Source organism: Megalopta genalis, chromosome 5, assembly GCF_051020955.1.
Source record: "Megalopta genalis isolate 19385.01 chromosome 5, iyMegGena1_principal, whole genome shotgun sequence".
In the NCBI taxonomy this organism is placed as follows: Eukaryota; Metazoa; Arthropoda; class Insecta; order Hymenoptera; family Halictidae; genus Megalopta; species Megalopta genalis.
This window is the reverse complement of record NC_135017.1, coordinates 31,329,557-31,344,333: the sequence shown is the minus strand read 5'-3', so window position 1 is coordinate 31,344,333 and position 14,777 is coordinate 31,329,557. Positions and strand designations below refer to the sequence as shown.

Genomic DNA, 14,777 nt, shown 5'->3' with positions numbered 1-14,777 from the left:
ACGTAATTTATTTAGATTCCAATCATTGCTGGATTTCAACTTCTTTTCAATTTGAATTTGGAATTTTTTCGATTTTGGGTGAACGATATGAAACATCATGCGGTGGCACTTTTCTTGAACCGCAAGGAAGCGTGCCTGAGTTTCGACGGTCGAGAACCAACCATAGCATCGATGACGTGAACACTTGGTTTACATTTCCTGCCAATTCTCGGGAAACGCAGTATGGCGTGCCCTAAGGCCCGTCTCATATGAGGCTGCTTGTATCGCGATGCGCGTATGATAAACACCTACCGCACACACTTAATTCAATGGAAGCGCTCAGACGCCAATGCAGTACCGTGATACTTTTTCTCGTATCCAACGCTGATCTTCGTGCGAAAAATGAATAAATCTAAAAATAGTATTTTATATTAGTATTATTAGTAGTATTATTAGTAGTATTATTAGTATTATTAGTATTATTAGTATTATTAGTATTATTAGTATTATTAGTATTATTAGTATTATTAGTATTATTAGTATTATTAGTATTATTAGTATTATTAGTATTATTAGTATTATTAGTATTATTAGTATTATTAGTATTATTAGTATTATTAGTATTATTAGTATTATTAGTATTATTAGTATTATTAGTATTATTAGTATTATTAGTATTATTAGTATTATTAGTATTATTAGTATTATTAGTATTATTAGTATTATTAGTATTATTAGTATTATTAGTATTATTAGTATTATTAGTATTATTAGTATTATTAGTATTATTAGTATTATTAGTATTATTAGTATTATTAGTATTTTATATTAGTATTTATATTAGTATAAATCTAAAGTAAAAATAAAAATTAAAAAAGTATAAATCTTGGTCCACTCCTGCGAAATGTTGCTGATGCCGCACATTTGCAACTTAATATAGATAGACTCTCTACGCGATATACTCGTAATAAATTAAGCATCAATTTATCCAAATGCAATATTTTACGTTTAACTCGTAAAGCATGAAAATTGTTTTTCTTCATTCTATCTAGAATAAACTTTCTTATCTACTGTTGTCGACATTTGCAATCTTGGCATATATTTTTCTATTAAAGCGTGACTTCACTGAGACAACACTATGCAACCTGTGACATGAAACTTGTTATTCAGTGCCATCTTATCGTGCTGTAATCTTGGTGTCGCACAAAAAAATTGACACACAATATCGCGTGTACTGTCATCAATGTTTGTATGCGACTGAGACGAAACTAATTTGTCCGAAGCAATACGTGCATCATATCTTTGGAAATCATAGCAGGAGTTGTAATATTTCGTAACAGCCTCAAGTAATCGATGAAAACGAAGAAAAAATTAAGATTGCGGAAGAAGACAATTATCTATTAAAGGTGAACACTCTTAATTAATAATACTTAATTAACTAATAAAACACTGTGCGTGAGATTTTACTATCTTTTACTATTTTGTTTAGTATTATTATTAATTAATGATGTTGTTCATTATGGATATTATCAATATATAAAATATCAGTAACTAAATCTGCTTCTTGCTGTGTATAACTATTGGGTTGGCAACTAAGTAATTACTGATTTCAGTTATAGATGTCTCTCACTCCCATTTTTATGATATCCGTAAATGTTATATTAAATAATAATAATAATAATAATTATTATTATTATTATTATTATGTTATTTTTTATTATCCGTGAATGTTAGCAACTGGACAAATTTAGCAAATTTAGCGACCAGAATTGGTCAATCGTAAAGGTGTCATTTTCCACCAGGACAATGCTAGGCCGCACACGTATTTGTCCACTCGGCAAAAATTGATGGATATTGGATGGAAATTGATGTTACCCCCACCATATAGCCCTGATCTCGCGTCATCGGATTACCACTTATTTCGATCCCTGGACAACTCCCTTCGTGGTAAAACTTTTAACGATGATGACGCTGTAAAATCTCACTTAACTCAGTTTTTGGCCGAAAAGGATCAGACTTTCTACGAGCGTGGAATTTTCAAGTTGTCAGAGAGATGGCAAAAGGTCATCGAATGTTGGGATTATGGAATGAAAATGAATATGATTCTAATACTTTGCTTAAAAAGGACTTTATTTATTCTGTTTAATGAGAGAAGGTATATGAGCGAAACCGATCGAGCGATCAAACTCTACTAACTGTCCGGTAAGAAGAAACGCTTCTTTTATACTCTTTTTGGGTTCGTCGTGTCCACCAATCAGAGACGTTTTATTTGTTGCGTCTTACATTGTATATGTGACGGTTAGGGCACGAAGTACATCAAAAGGTACCGGCGATGATGTATCGCGGCATCTAATATATATAGATTACGTCACCGTCGCTGCCCGCTGACGGAGCCGGCGAAATGTAAAACGATATCTTAACTGAAGATATCTTACTAAGTAAACTATAGATTAATTTTTGTTCGAGGCTAAAATTTCAACATCGAACAAAATGGAAAATTCATTAGAGATTAAACTTCAGTCCAAGTAAAAAAAATTTTTTATTTCATTGAACAAATCGGCAATTACTTAGTTGCCAACCCAATATTATATTTTCCTACAGTTGCACCGAATAACATGCTGTTTATCAAATGTTCAGCAACTGTTTTGGCTTTTGGCGTTAGTTATCATAGCGTACTGCCTACATGTTCGTCATATGTTGTACAATCATCTCTCTGAATAGCTCGGTTTAATTTAGCATATGCTCTTCTTCGCGGCGCGAGAGTGACAACCATTCCTTTTCCTTTTCACCTTTTTTATATGTTTCCTTTCTATCTTCGTCGCTTTATCTTTTCTTATCATCAAGTGTAATTTCTAAACTTATAACATTTTCAATACCTTGAGAATCTAAAATTGTGTTATCTTCTACCTGCAATAAAATTATTAAATTGGTGGACTTGCCGAAGTTGGACACACAGACCCAACTGCACGGCCTGAAATATGTTAAAGAGGACGATATTTTAAGAAACGTTTTCTGTTGCACTATAAACACATCTATTTTATTTTCCGAAAGAAAGAACTGTTGTTACTGCTTCATTGAATTGCGCTTACAGTATGCAGTATACATACAGGGTGCCCCAAAATTATTGTATAAGCGAGAAACGAGGAGTTCCTGAGGTCATTTAAAGTAACTAACCAACGAGCGGACGAAGCCTAGTTCCGTTTATTGGCTCGGCCGCCTCGTACCAGCTCATCTCGCCTCTCATTGGTCACTGTTTTTCGTTAATAACTCGTAAACGAAGCTGTTAATTGCATTTTCGCTAAGGAAAAAGTTACTTCAAATAATCTCAGGAACCCCTCATTTCCTGCTTATACAGTAATTTTGAGACACCCGATATAATCAAGAGTTGTATCGAGTATTCACGCTACACTAGCCAACGTTTTCTTGCAAATGGTAAATACTGGAAAAAAATGGAAGAGGACAAAGTTATACTGTTTTTTGCAAGCAATGTAACAGTGTCTGTAATTATTTTTATCTGCATTTTTTTGTTTAGAAATCAAAGTGTCCTTCAATTTTTTAAATGGAATGCTAGATATATTTTATCTTGTATAAAAGCATGTGCCGAAATGAATTCATTCGTGTACTATGTGATGACCTTTAAGGTCGCACAAGGTTTAATAATGGCATTCATGCACAAAAAATCATATTGAACATGTATTCGATTTGAGATTACAGTAAATGTTTAATATGATTTTTTTGTGCATGAATGTCATCAGTAAACTTTGTGTGACCTTGAAGGTCGTTATATCGTATACAAATGTATCCCTTTTGACACATGTTTTCATGCGATATAAAAAAACGTAGCATTCCATTTAAAAATTGTAGATCACCATCATTTCTTGAAAAGTAATGTAGGTAAAAAAATCTATAACTTTTTCCTGTATCACTTTTTTCTAATGTTTAACATTTACAAGAAAAACGCTGACTAGATTTAGCGTGAACACTCTATATAGTCATTGGCCAATAGCAAATAAAAATGTTATTCTCATTCGAATGAACACTTTTCGTGTAAATGTATTTATTCGTCATTCGCGAATAACGAATACAAATTTTATTCCCCAATCGAGTGAAGTTTGACAATTCTTCATGTATACAAAGTGAACGTTTCCCACGCTTAAATATTGGGTTGGCAACTAAGTAATTGCCAATTTGTTCAATGAAATAAAAAATTTTTTTTTACTTGGACTGAAGTTTAATCTGTAATGAATTTTCCATTTTGTTCGATGACCTTTTGCCATCTCTCTGACAACTTGAAAATTCCACGCTCGTAGAAAGTCTGATCCTTTTCGGCCAAAAACTGAGTTAAGTGAGATTTTACAGCATCATCATCGTTAAAAGTTTTACCACGAAGGGAGTTGTCCAGGGATCGAAATAAGTGGTAATCCGATGACGCGAGATCAGGGCTATATGGTGGGTATAGCATCAATTCCCAACCAATATCCATCAATTTTTGCCGAGTAGACAAAGGCGTGTGCAGCCTAGAATTGTTCTGCTGGAAAATGACACCTTTACGATTGACCAATTCTGGTCGCTTTTCCTTGACCGCTGCATTCAATTTGTCCAGTTGCTAACATTCACGGATAATAAAAAATAACATAATAATAATAAGAATAATAATTTTATAATATAACATTTACGGATATCATAAAAATGGGAGTGAGAGACATCTATAACTGAAATCGGCAATTGCTTAGTTGCCAACCCAATATAAACAATGTCGAGTTATTCTTCTGTTCGGCACTGTACTAATTCACGAAGGAAAACTGTTTGATTTGATAATTGACATTATCACTAACGAAAAATTAGCACTGAATGTTGTAAAACATTCTCGTTGTAGATCATGAAATTCCCGACGACAGAAGTAAGTACTGTGATATTTTATGACTGTGACGAAACGGACGAATTTCGCGGTATACGCGTAACCATTCTCAGGGATTCCGATAAAAGTTAAACCAATAGTATTCCACACGAGTGTATAAAGGTCTCCTTGTAGAACGATTCGAATGCAATCTAAATTGGATCCGGCTGACAATTTTTTGCGATAGTAGTTTTATCAATACCGCATCGATATCAACTTTCACGAAAATTTGACCACTGGGAACCAAGTTGTTTCGTCCGCCAAAATGAACTGGCTGGCGCGTAATAGGCATCGACCGCAGCGGCTTTTCCGAAACTGTTCGAAAGGGAGACCGTCGCTGAATTCTAACTTGGATAAGTTCCAATGGTCACCAGTCGCGAAATATCACTTCTTTTCTTTCGTTATTTGAAGTTACAACAAGCAGTATTACTATATATTCAAAATCAACATTTGGAACGTGTTATATGGTATACATAAAAATAGAATAATCCTATGTTATAAAATATTCGTATGTATTGTTCTTAAAAGCATCGCCACAAAAACTTGTATTAAATAATTCTTAAAAATAACAACACTATAAAATTTTGTACAGTTACACTCGATAGACATAAATATAAAAGAAATGAATATATTTTTTTCATATCAATTAATTATAGTTTTTCAACGAATATCACACATTCCGATGGAAATGATTGTTGTTGCTTTTTTTCTTAAACTGGAAGACAACTTCCGACGATTAAAATATTCTTGATACTATACTTTCATCGCAGTCTAGAATCTGCAACAGTAACATAATTTCTTTTGTTTTCATGTTGATTTATTAGCAAACGATCTAAGCTAAGCTTAGAATCCATAAATCAATTATGAAACCTATTTTGAACCTAATGGCTGCCAAACGCCACATAAGAAAATTAAAAACAATGCAGTCAAAAATCCTCAGAACAATTACAAATGCACCGCGGTACATCAGAAATGAAAGAGCTAAAAATTACAACAGTCACAGGAGAAATTACAAGACAGTGCAACAATTATAAATTGAGACTAACCAGTCGTCTTGACGAATTAGCAAATCAATTATACGACATTACATGCCTAGAAGATTGCAAAGAAAGTACTCCAAAAACCTCCTACTTCAAAGACATGATGCTTTCTCTGATGTTTTCGACCGAGAATAACATTTACGCGATACTATCGCCAAATACCAACTACTCAATTTTCCAAATGTCCTTAACGGATAAATTGTAAAGTTGTATACACAGCTTCGTTCAATTGCTTTTTAGTTTTTCGCTAAAATAAATTCTACATACTGTTGCATTTTTGCTATAATTCGTTCTAATCGTATGTACAGTGTAATACAGAAGTATTCGAACGCCTTTTAAAAAGGAATAACTTCTTCACAATTTGGCCAAGCGATTTGCTCTAATTTTTAAAAAGACTAACTCCGTTTTAAAAGGTGTCCGAATATTAACGTTACGCATCGTACATTGCGTCGATTATTTTCCATCGATATGGAAATGTACCTAACTAGATTTATTTTGGATTTTGAGTTAAAGGAGATGCACTACCTGTACTTAATTTAAATAATGGACTTTGCACACGCCGGCAGCAGATCTACAATTTTTCATGGAGACGAAGATGTTTACATAACAAAAATCACGTGCCTTTCGTGGAACAATGAAAATCAATACAATGGGTACATTTACATTCAAGTAAATCGAATGTGCTACGTTCGCGTTCAAATGGTGCGTGAGATTCACAATTTTGATTCAAATATAAATCGATATAGGTACGTAGGGTAAAGGCACCTATTACTGCGGTGACAAGCTTTAGTTGGACATTTCCACCATTTCTCTTTCTTCAATTTGTAAAATCAGAACGCTTTTCTGAATCATTTACCCGCTAATATTGATATAACATGGGAAAACTCAATTAAAAATGCATTCCAGCTATACAAATTCCTTCAGATGCATTGACAAATTAAGATAACAAATTATATTGACACGTGTCATATACATGCTTGTCCAATAGGGTGGTCCTTAATTTTCAATTTGCGATCTTTTTTAGTCTCACCCTTTTAAATTATGCCACTTGATGAAAAAAATTACATGTGCAAAATGTCAGAGTGATTGGACAATGGGAACCCGTGCCGCATTGGCGTCAAAGTTTCAAAATTACAGCGATTTCATGCCAATTTCTTGTATTTCCTTATGTTAAATATATGGGGTTACTGATTATAAAATAAGAATACAATTTCTTAAATGTATATTAAGAACGTCGATGTATGTACTGCTTCCCATAATGTACTTCATATTTTTTAATTTTATCTTCCTATGTACTGCAGCGTTTGAACCGTACCGTTACCTGTGTCACCTACCTGAGACACGAATGCATTTTTTTATGAATCTTAGCAGGTACCCTTCCTCTTTTTCCTCCGCAAAAATTCATCTTATTATTGTAAAGGAAATCATACTTGATCATTTTTAGTAACAGCAAGCGTTGCTGGTTTTGTTCTTGCTGAAAGTTCAAGGTATGTATTTCGTAGAGCGAGGTTCAAAAGGAGAATGAGAACTGATACAGAAATTTTCACACAATTCATACCCAAAGATTATGTTATATACGAGCCTCATTTTTTTACGAAGCGCGGGACCAAGTCAACCAAAAAAGTCAAGAGGGACCCAATAAGTAGACAACGCGATCGAAATGCATTTCGCATCATACTTGCTGTTGCTGAAGCATTAGGGGATAATTTAGATGATTTAATTGTTAATCGGTCTTCAATTCGACGCTTCCGCTGTCAATCACGAGCGGAAAGAACAACGTAATTACGTGAAGCATACCAAGAAGATTCGCCGAAAAATATAACGGTTCATTCTGTAAAAATATAACTGAAACTGCTACCACGATTAACTGGTAAAGAATCTGTTCAGAGATTATCTGTTATAATCACATATGACGAAAAAGAAAAACTGTTAGGAATCTCTGCTATTGAAAGATGCACTGAAAATGAACATGCCCTCGCCATATCAGAACTATTAGAGAATTGGAAACTGATAGATAGGATTGTAGCATTATGACACAACATCGACAAACATGGAACGGCTTGAAGGAATCTGTGTGATTTTAGAGCAAATACTCGAGCCGGTATTATATTATAATTTCCCTTCCGGCATCATGTATATGAAGTAATTTTGAGAAGCGTGTTATCGATCATATGAGCCGTTTATTTTGAAAGTGGCATAAGTCACTTTGTTTTTAAGTCGCCACTTTCAAAATAAATAGTTTAGAAAAATGACTGACATATATTAATTTTGTCCGACGTATTTTACTGAAGTGATGTTTTGAAAGGACTGTGATTTACTAAAATTGTTGAATAAATTACATATATAATAATAATTTATACCACGAACATATTTAATATAAAGGTTTGATTTAAGTATTTTTTATTTTAATATTCATAAAACATAAAAATAATTAGTACATTTTGAAACATAAGTATAAGTAATTTATATGAAAATACATCAGTTCAATTTAATTTTCGTCATCAATAGGAGTGATTAAGTCCTCAGAAATCATGTTTTGTTTCAAATTTTTAAAATAACTGTGGTATATTGGGGGTACATAATTAAGCAAGTCCATCGTGTCTTTGTATTTTGCTGAAGAAACAGGACGAGATCCAGCGTATAACGGATCCATTTTTCTATTATATTATTATATTATTATTATCACTATAATATAATTTACAAAACTGCACTATTCTCTTTCGCACTTATAAAAATAAGTCCAATGATCACAACTTTTTTAAAAATACTGAAAATAATTCAAAACAATACTTCACACACACTTATCACACGTTTCTATTTCTTTTACACTAAGCCCCGCAATTAATTTCCTGAGTACAGCGACTTACGCCACTTTCAAAATAAACATGTTTGTTATACCGTTAATTAGCAAAACTTTTCTCGAACAAATCTTAATAGTTCTCAACTTACTGATTGCAAATTTTTTTAAAATGAAAAGGTACCGTTCAATTGTAATTAGTGTTACCATTAACTCGATTTTTTTGAAAAAGTGACTTATGCCACTTTCAAAATAAACGGCTCATATGTAAAGGATACTTATGTTTATGAAAGTTAATATTTGATTAATATTGGATTCATTTGAGAAATTAATATTGGATTTCTGTTTGCATACGATCAATCCTTGATGAAACATTAACAAAAGGAAATGCCATATCCGTGGAGCTTTTCGCCATGTAAGATGGATAGGTAATGTGATTTATGTGTTAAAAACATATTTATTTATGATTTATTTATTATGGATATATGCTTATATATAGCTAATATATATTGTTATTTCACTTAGACTTTTGTCAACTTCCTTATATTTGTAAAGCTGTTGAAAAAATTTGCAAATCTATGCGTGGTTTATTGCACCAGTTGCTGCAAATGCTCTAAGCAAAGATTTGCAATTTTTGCAACTAGCTTTACAAATATAAGGGAATTGACAAAAGTATAAGTGAAGTAACAATACATAAATATAGTGGACATTTATGGTATTAATTCCAGAATGTGAAATATTAGCTTTTTTTTATACAAAATTGTTTTTCGATATAAAGAGGCGTATGATTTAAAGCATATGATTAATATTTTGGCATAGCAAATTTCATCTCATCACAAAGTCACAATTTCTTTTCTAGATTTCACATAAATACTGATTTTTTACAAAAAGTCTCTTCCGTTTGAGTGAGCGAAATAGTAGTACAGAATAAGGCGTAAAACTTATCACTGTATATCACTTATCACATAATAGCTTATTTTCGAAAAATGAAGATAATAAACAATTCATTTTACAAGTGTAAGAAGATTATCGGCGACGTCATCCAGATGCCAGCAACTCAACCTTAATAACAAACCGTATATTAACCAGTATGTACTATTTTATAAGATGATTCAATTAGTTTTATTACATCGTATAATTAGAAATTAAATTTAAATAATATTATGTACATGTAAGACGTCATATTTTCATTAAAAAATATTTAGTACACATTTATATTGAAATTATCGTAAATAATAGAAATTTAAAAACTTTAGGGTTTTGGGCAAGAGTCCCCGTTGTCCAATCACTCCGAAATTTTGAACACATTATTTTTTCACCGTGTAGCACAATTTAGGGAGGTGAGTCAAGAAGAACTCAAAATTATTTTTGACCTCTATAGCTAAGGTCCACTCTAGTGTACATACATCACACTAGGGTACCAGTATCACCATTGTAGCAATTCTTTGTTGAATAAACATATTTTATTTACCAAATAATACTGTTTCACGCGAATGAGACGTGAGGCTCTTGTATGACGATGTTATTCGCACGTTGAACGAGAAATTTCAGTAACTGCTGGGTTTTTAGTGCCTCCTCGTCCTTGAGCGTATTGATGAAGGCAGCCTTCGTCCGCTTCGTGAGTTTGGGCAACAGAATAGCCATAAGAATTACGTCACAAGATTCAAGTGGTACATTGTACTGCTCGAGACAGGTAAGATGGTGCTTGACGTTCATTACAAACTTTCGTAAATTGACTGCCGTTTCATCGGTCATAGGCGACATTTTCACGATGGAATGTGCGTGCTGTATGACGATGAATCTCTCATCGCCATATGCGTTTCCAAGAAATTCCGAGGCTTCGGTTCCGGTCTGGAATGCTGACAGCAGCTTGTGTGCCGTGATGTCGGCTTTCATGTATCGCTCCTCCATAGTGCGCCATTCTTCTTCTTGTTCGATTTCTTCTTGTAGAACGGCCAACTCTGCTTGGATATCGTTAAAGGGGGCATAAACCTCCTTCAGACGTCGAAGTCTGCAGGTTAATCCCACGATGTCTGGAGAATCACAGAATCCTCGTAAGATCTCCTCGAATTCTGTCAGCTGAGATTTTATAACGGCCCTTCTCTTGCAGAGGATTTGCAGGTGTTGTGTGTTTTCTGCGGCCATAGTGACTGGCGCTGACGAATCACTTCCACCAGGGATGACAATTCTGGAAAGATCAGGAAAACTGGATAACTCGAGTAAACCATCGATATCCAAACAGTGCGATTCAAAAGTTCGGATCGCGGATTGCGGAAAGCAACGACATTGATCGGTACTGTTGAACGTCAAATTAATGAGACACAACTATCTTGATTTGAATCGTATTGTTACAGATACTTACAATCGAATTTGAACAACAAAATTGCAGAAATACTTGCGACTTAGTTGATTCAGTAGAGTTCACTGCATTAGTCGAATCGAAGATAATGTTGACTGAAGGCTGAAACGTGGACTGATCTTGATGCTCTTAAGTCGAAAGAGAGTCTATTAAGGGTAACTATAAGACTGCTAGAGAGGGAGTGATAGAATGTAGTAGAAAGTGATAGAGGATGATAGAGAGCGATAGAAATTGATAATGATAAAGATGATAAGAGTACGGTAAGTGCTAAAATTGTTTATGTTGAATACTGTAATTTTAATCAAGTTTCGTTTAATAGATGTTAAAAATGGTGTTCGTTGACATGAATACAGTAACGTGCTAGAGTCGTACGGGCAACATTTTGAGCATCTATAAGAAACTTGTTAAAGATTAAAATGTTCAACGTAAACAATTTTAGTTCTTATTGCACTCTTATCGTCTTATCTATCGGCTATTCTATCACATAAATCGTTGACGTCAGTATGGGAATAAAAGTACGTTGATAAATGTTATTAGATAATACCGTCGTCTTCGCGAAGCATTCGGTGACATTAATCTCTCAAGACAATCTTATGCGGATAAAACTTTCTTTAATTTCTCGTTAATTATTTACTTTAGAACAAAAGATGTCTAATGCTTTTTTACTTGAAAATTAATGATCTTCCAAATTACCGTAAAAAGATAGGACATCTCATTTAAGAAACAAAGCCGCGATGGCATGCAACTTTCTGGACAAATTTTTTGTACAATGCGTACAGTAGCTAACGAAAGTATTCGAACACTAGTATAGCTTTGACTTCAACGACATATATTTACATAAATATACATTCAAGGGAAAAATACCTTTACGGTATACATAGGGTGTTTCGAAAGTCACTCACAATCGGTAAATGAGGGGTCCTTGAGGTCATTTGAAGTAACCTGTTCCTTAGCGCAAATGCAATCCGTGGTTTTATTTACGAGTTATTAACGAAAAACATTGACCAATGAGAGGCAAGCTCGGCTAGCGCAAGGCGACCGAGCCAACGAGCGAACGAAACTCAGTTCCGCTCATTGGCTCGGCTGCATCGCACCAGCTGATCTTGCCTCTCTTTGGTCATTGTTTTCCATTAATAGCTCGTTAAGAAAACCGCAGGTTACATTTTCGCTGAGGAAAGAGTTACCTCAAATGACACTAGAAATTCCTCATTTTCCGATTCTGAGTAACTTTTGGGACAGCCTGTATGTGTATTTTATAGATGTCTCATGATAAACATAATAATAAGCATTGCGTTGAATAGATGTGGACAGACTAAACATATTTGCTTGCATGTATATCTCGGAAACTAAGGCAGAGATGTTTAGATGTAGTAATGAGATGGTTTACATAAGGCAGATGATTAAGATCGGTAATATAAGTCAAGGGCAAAATCAATGAGATCATGATTCTAATTAATAGCAGTACAAAATTATATATTTATTACATACTTTCGCGATTTTATCTCTCACTAGGATTGATTGATTGCTGTTTATTAAATACTTTCATATTCATTAACACTAATTGAGCAGTTTATTTTGAAAGTGGCATAAGTCACTTTGTTTTTAAGTCGATATATTTAAGGGTTTGCGTTTTAACACGTTTAAAAATATGGATGCTAACTTTCGAGAAGATTTACTTGTATTTGTTATCTCAGGATACTGATATTTTTCTCGGTATAAATAATTTCGTATAAACATTAAAAAATCGCCACTTTTCATTACGGTAAAGTGACTTAAGCTACTTTCAGAATAAATAGTTTAGAAAAATGACTGACATATATTAATTTTGTCCGACGTATTTTACTGAAGTGATGTTTTGAAAGGACAGTGATTTACTAAAATCGTTGAATAAATTACATATAATATATAATAATAATTTATACCATGAACATATTTAATATAAAGGTTTGATCTAAGTATTTTTTATTTTAATATTCATAAAATACAAAAATAAGTAGTACATTTTGAAACATAAGTATAAGTAATTTATATGAAGATACATCAGTTCAATTTAATTGTCGTCATCAATAGGAGTGATTAAGTCCTCGGAGATCGTGTTTTGTTTCAAATTTTTAAAGTAACTGTGGTATATTGGGGGTATATATGTCTTTGTATTTTGCTGAAGAAACAGGACGAGATCCAGCGTATAACGGATCCATTTCTATTTGTGAATAACGCCTAGCTCTTCCTCTTTTTGGTGACAAATCCAAAGTTAGAAATTCATCTTTTTCATCTAAAGTTAGTTTATAAAACATTTTATAGCCATCTGCTGGCGGGTCTGGAGGGTCACTATAATATAATTTACAAAACTGCACTATTCTTTCGCACTTGTAAAACTAAGTCCAGTGATCACAACTTTTTTAAAAATACTGAAAATAATTCAAAATAATACTTCACACACACTTATCACACGTTTCTATTTCTTTTACACTATCCCCGCAATTAATTTCCTGAGTACAGCGACTTACACCACTTTCAAAATAAACATGTTTGTTATACCGTTAATTAGCAAAACTTCTCTCGAACAAATCTCAATAGTTGTCAACTTATTGATTGCAAATTTTAAAAAAATGAAAAGATACCGTTCAATTCTAATTAGTGTTGCCATTAACTCGATTTTTTTGAAAAAGTGACTTATGCCACTTTCAAAATAAACGGCTCAATTTTTAGTATACATTTGTCTAGCATGAATATCGGAAACACTACAAAACTGGTTATTTGATCATTGTGAATATTGTACTCGTTTTCGATAATGTGAAATAATGTTAGTAAAATAGTAAGTAAGACACTTTTAGATTCGGAGAGACAAATGTTATTAGGATAAGTGTTTGTTGCAAACAGAACTACATATTTTTATCATTGTACAATGACCTATAATACTGCTATGTTGAATACAAATAGATTTAGACATCGTTGATTGCGAAAACTATGATCTTCAGAAAAATATTTCTTTATCATAACATTGGTCCCTTCAAACCAAACAATGTTTCCCTCTCACATTTTTTTCATTTTCTCAAGAACAAATGAAATATTCGAACTGATGAAGTTATTGTCGTTCACCCTGTGTGGTACAACTGTTTCCTAATCGGATAATATGAAGGGCAGAGTTTGTATCGATTCAATCGTGCTATAATTACTTTATCTAATCGAATGTTATCCATCTCCGTATGCAGTAGTGTGCGTAATTATAGACTGAAAGTAACGTTCACATTATTACCGATATCTAAACGAAAACTTAACAAAATATTATATTTGTATATTTCTATTTTCTATTATTTCTCTCTCTGTAATATAGGAATATTCTAACACATTTTGTTAAGTTTTTTTTAAATATACAGGATGACTCAACTAAAAGAGAAACGCTGTGAATAATTACAAACTCAAATTAATTTTTACATTTTTTGTGAATATTTAAACAAAAACCAAGAAAAAAATATAAATATTTATATATTTTTATATTTGAAATAATAAAAAATAGAAATACACAAATATGATATATCGTTAAGGTTTTGTTTAAATATCGCTAGAAGTGTAAAAGTCACTTTGAGAGAGAGAGAGAGAGAGAGAGAGAGAGAGAGAGTCTATAATTATTCACACCATTGTATGTAATAACTGCTTCCAAAAGGAGTTGTTTTACCATCAACGCAGAACTACTTTATGTAAAAG

General features: G+C 33.0%; 1 protein-coding gene across 3 annotated transcripts; it reads right to left on the bottom strand.

Moving 5' to 3' along the window:
- Positions 1 to 8,286: 8,286 nt before the first annotated feature.
- On the bottom strand, positions 8,287 to 11,425 carry LOC143259535 (uncharacterized). 3 transcript variants are annotated; one of them, XM_076522340.1, is made up of 2 exons: positions 11,076 to 11,425; positions 8,287 to 10,901 (listed from the first exon to the last, which is right to left on the bottom strand). In XM_076522340.1, exon 2 carries the CDS (start codon positions 10,856 to 10,858, stop codon positions 10,199 to 10,201), a length of 660 nt encoding a protein of 219 aa, XP_076378455.1. In that variant the 5' UTR covers positions 10,859 to 10,901; positions 11,076 to 11,425; the 3' UTR covers positions 8,287 to 10,198. The 3 variants fall into 3 exon arrangements, with proteins under 3 accessions (XP_076378455.1, XP_076378453.1, XP_076378454.1); XM_076522338.1 differs by having other exon boundaries at positions 11,109 to 11,423; XM_076522339.1 differs by having other exon boundaries at positions 11,113 to 11,423.
- Between the last annotated feature and the right edge of the window lie 3,352 nt (positions 11,426 to 14,777).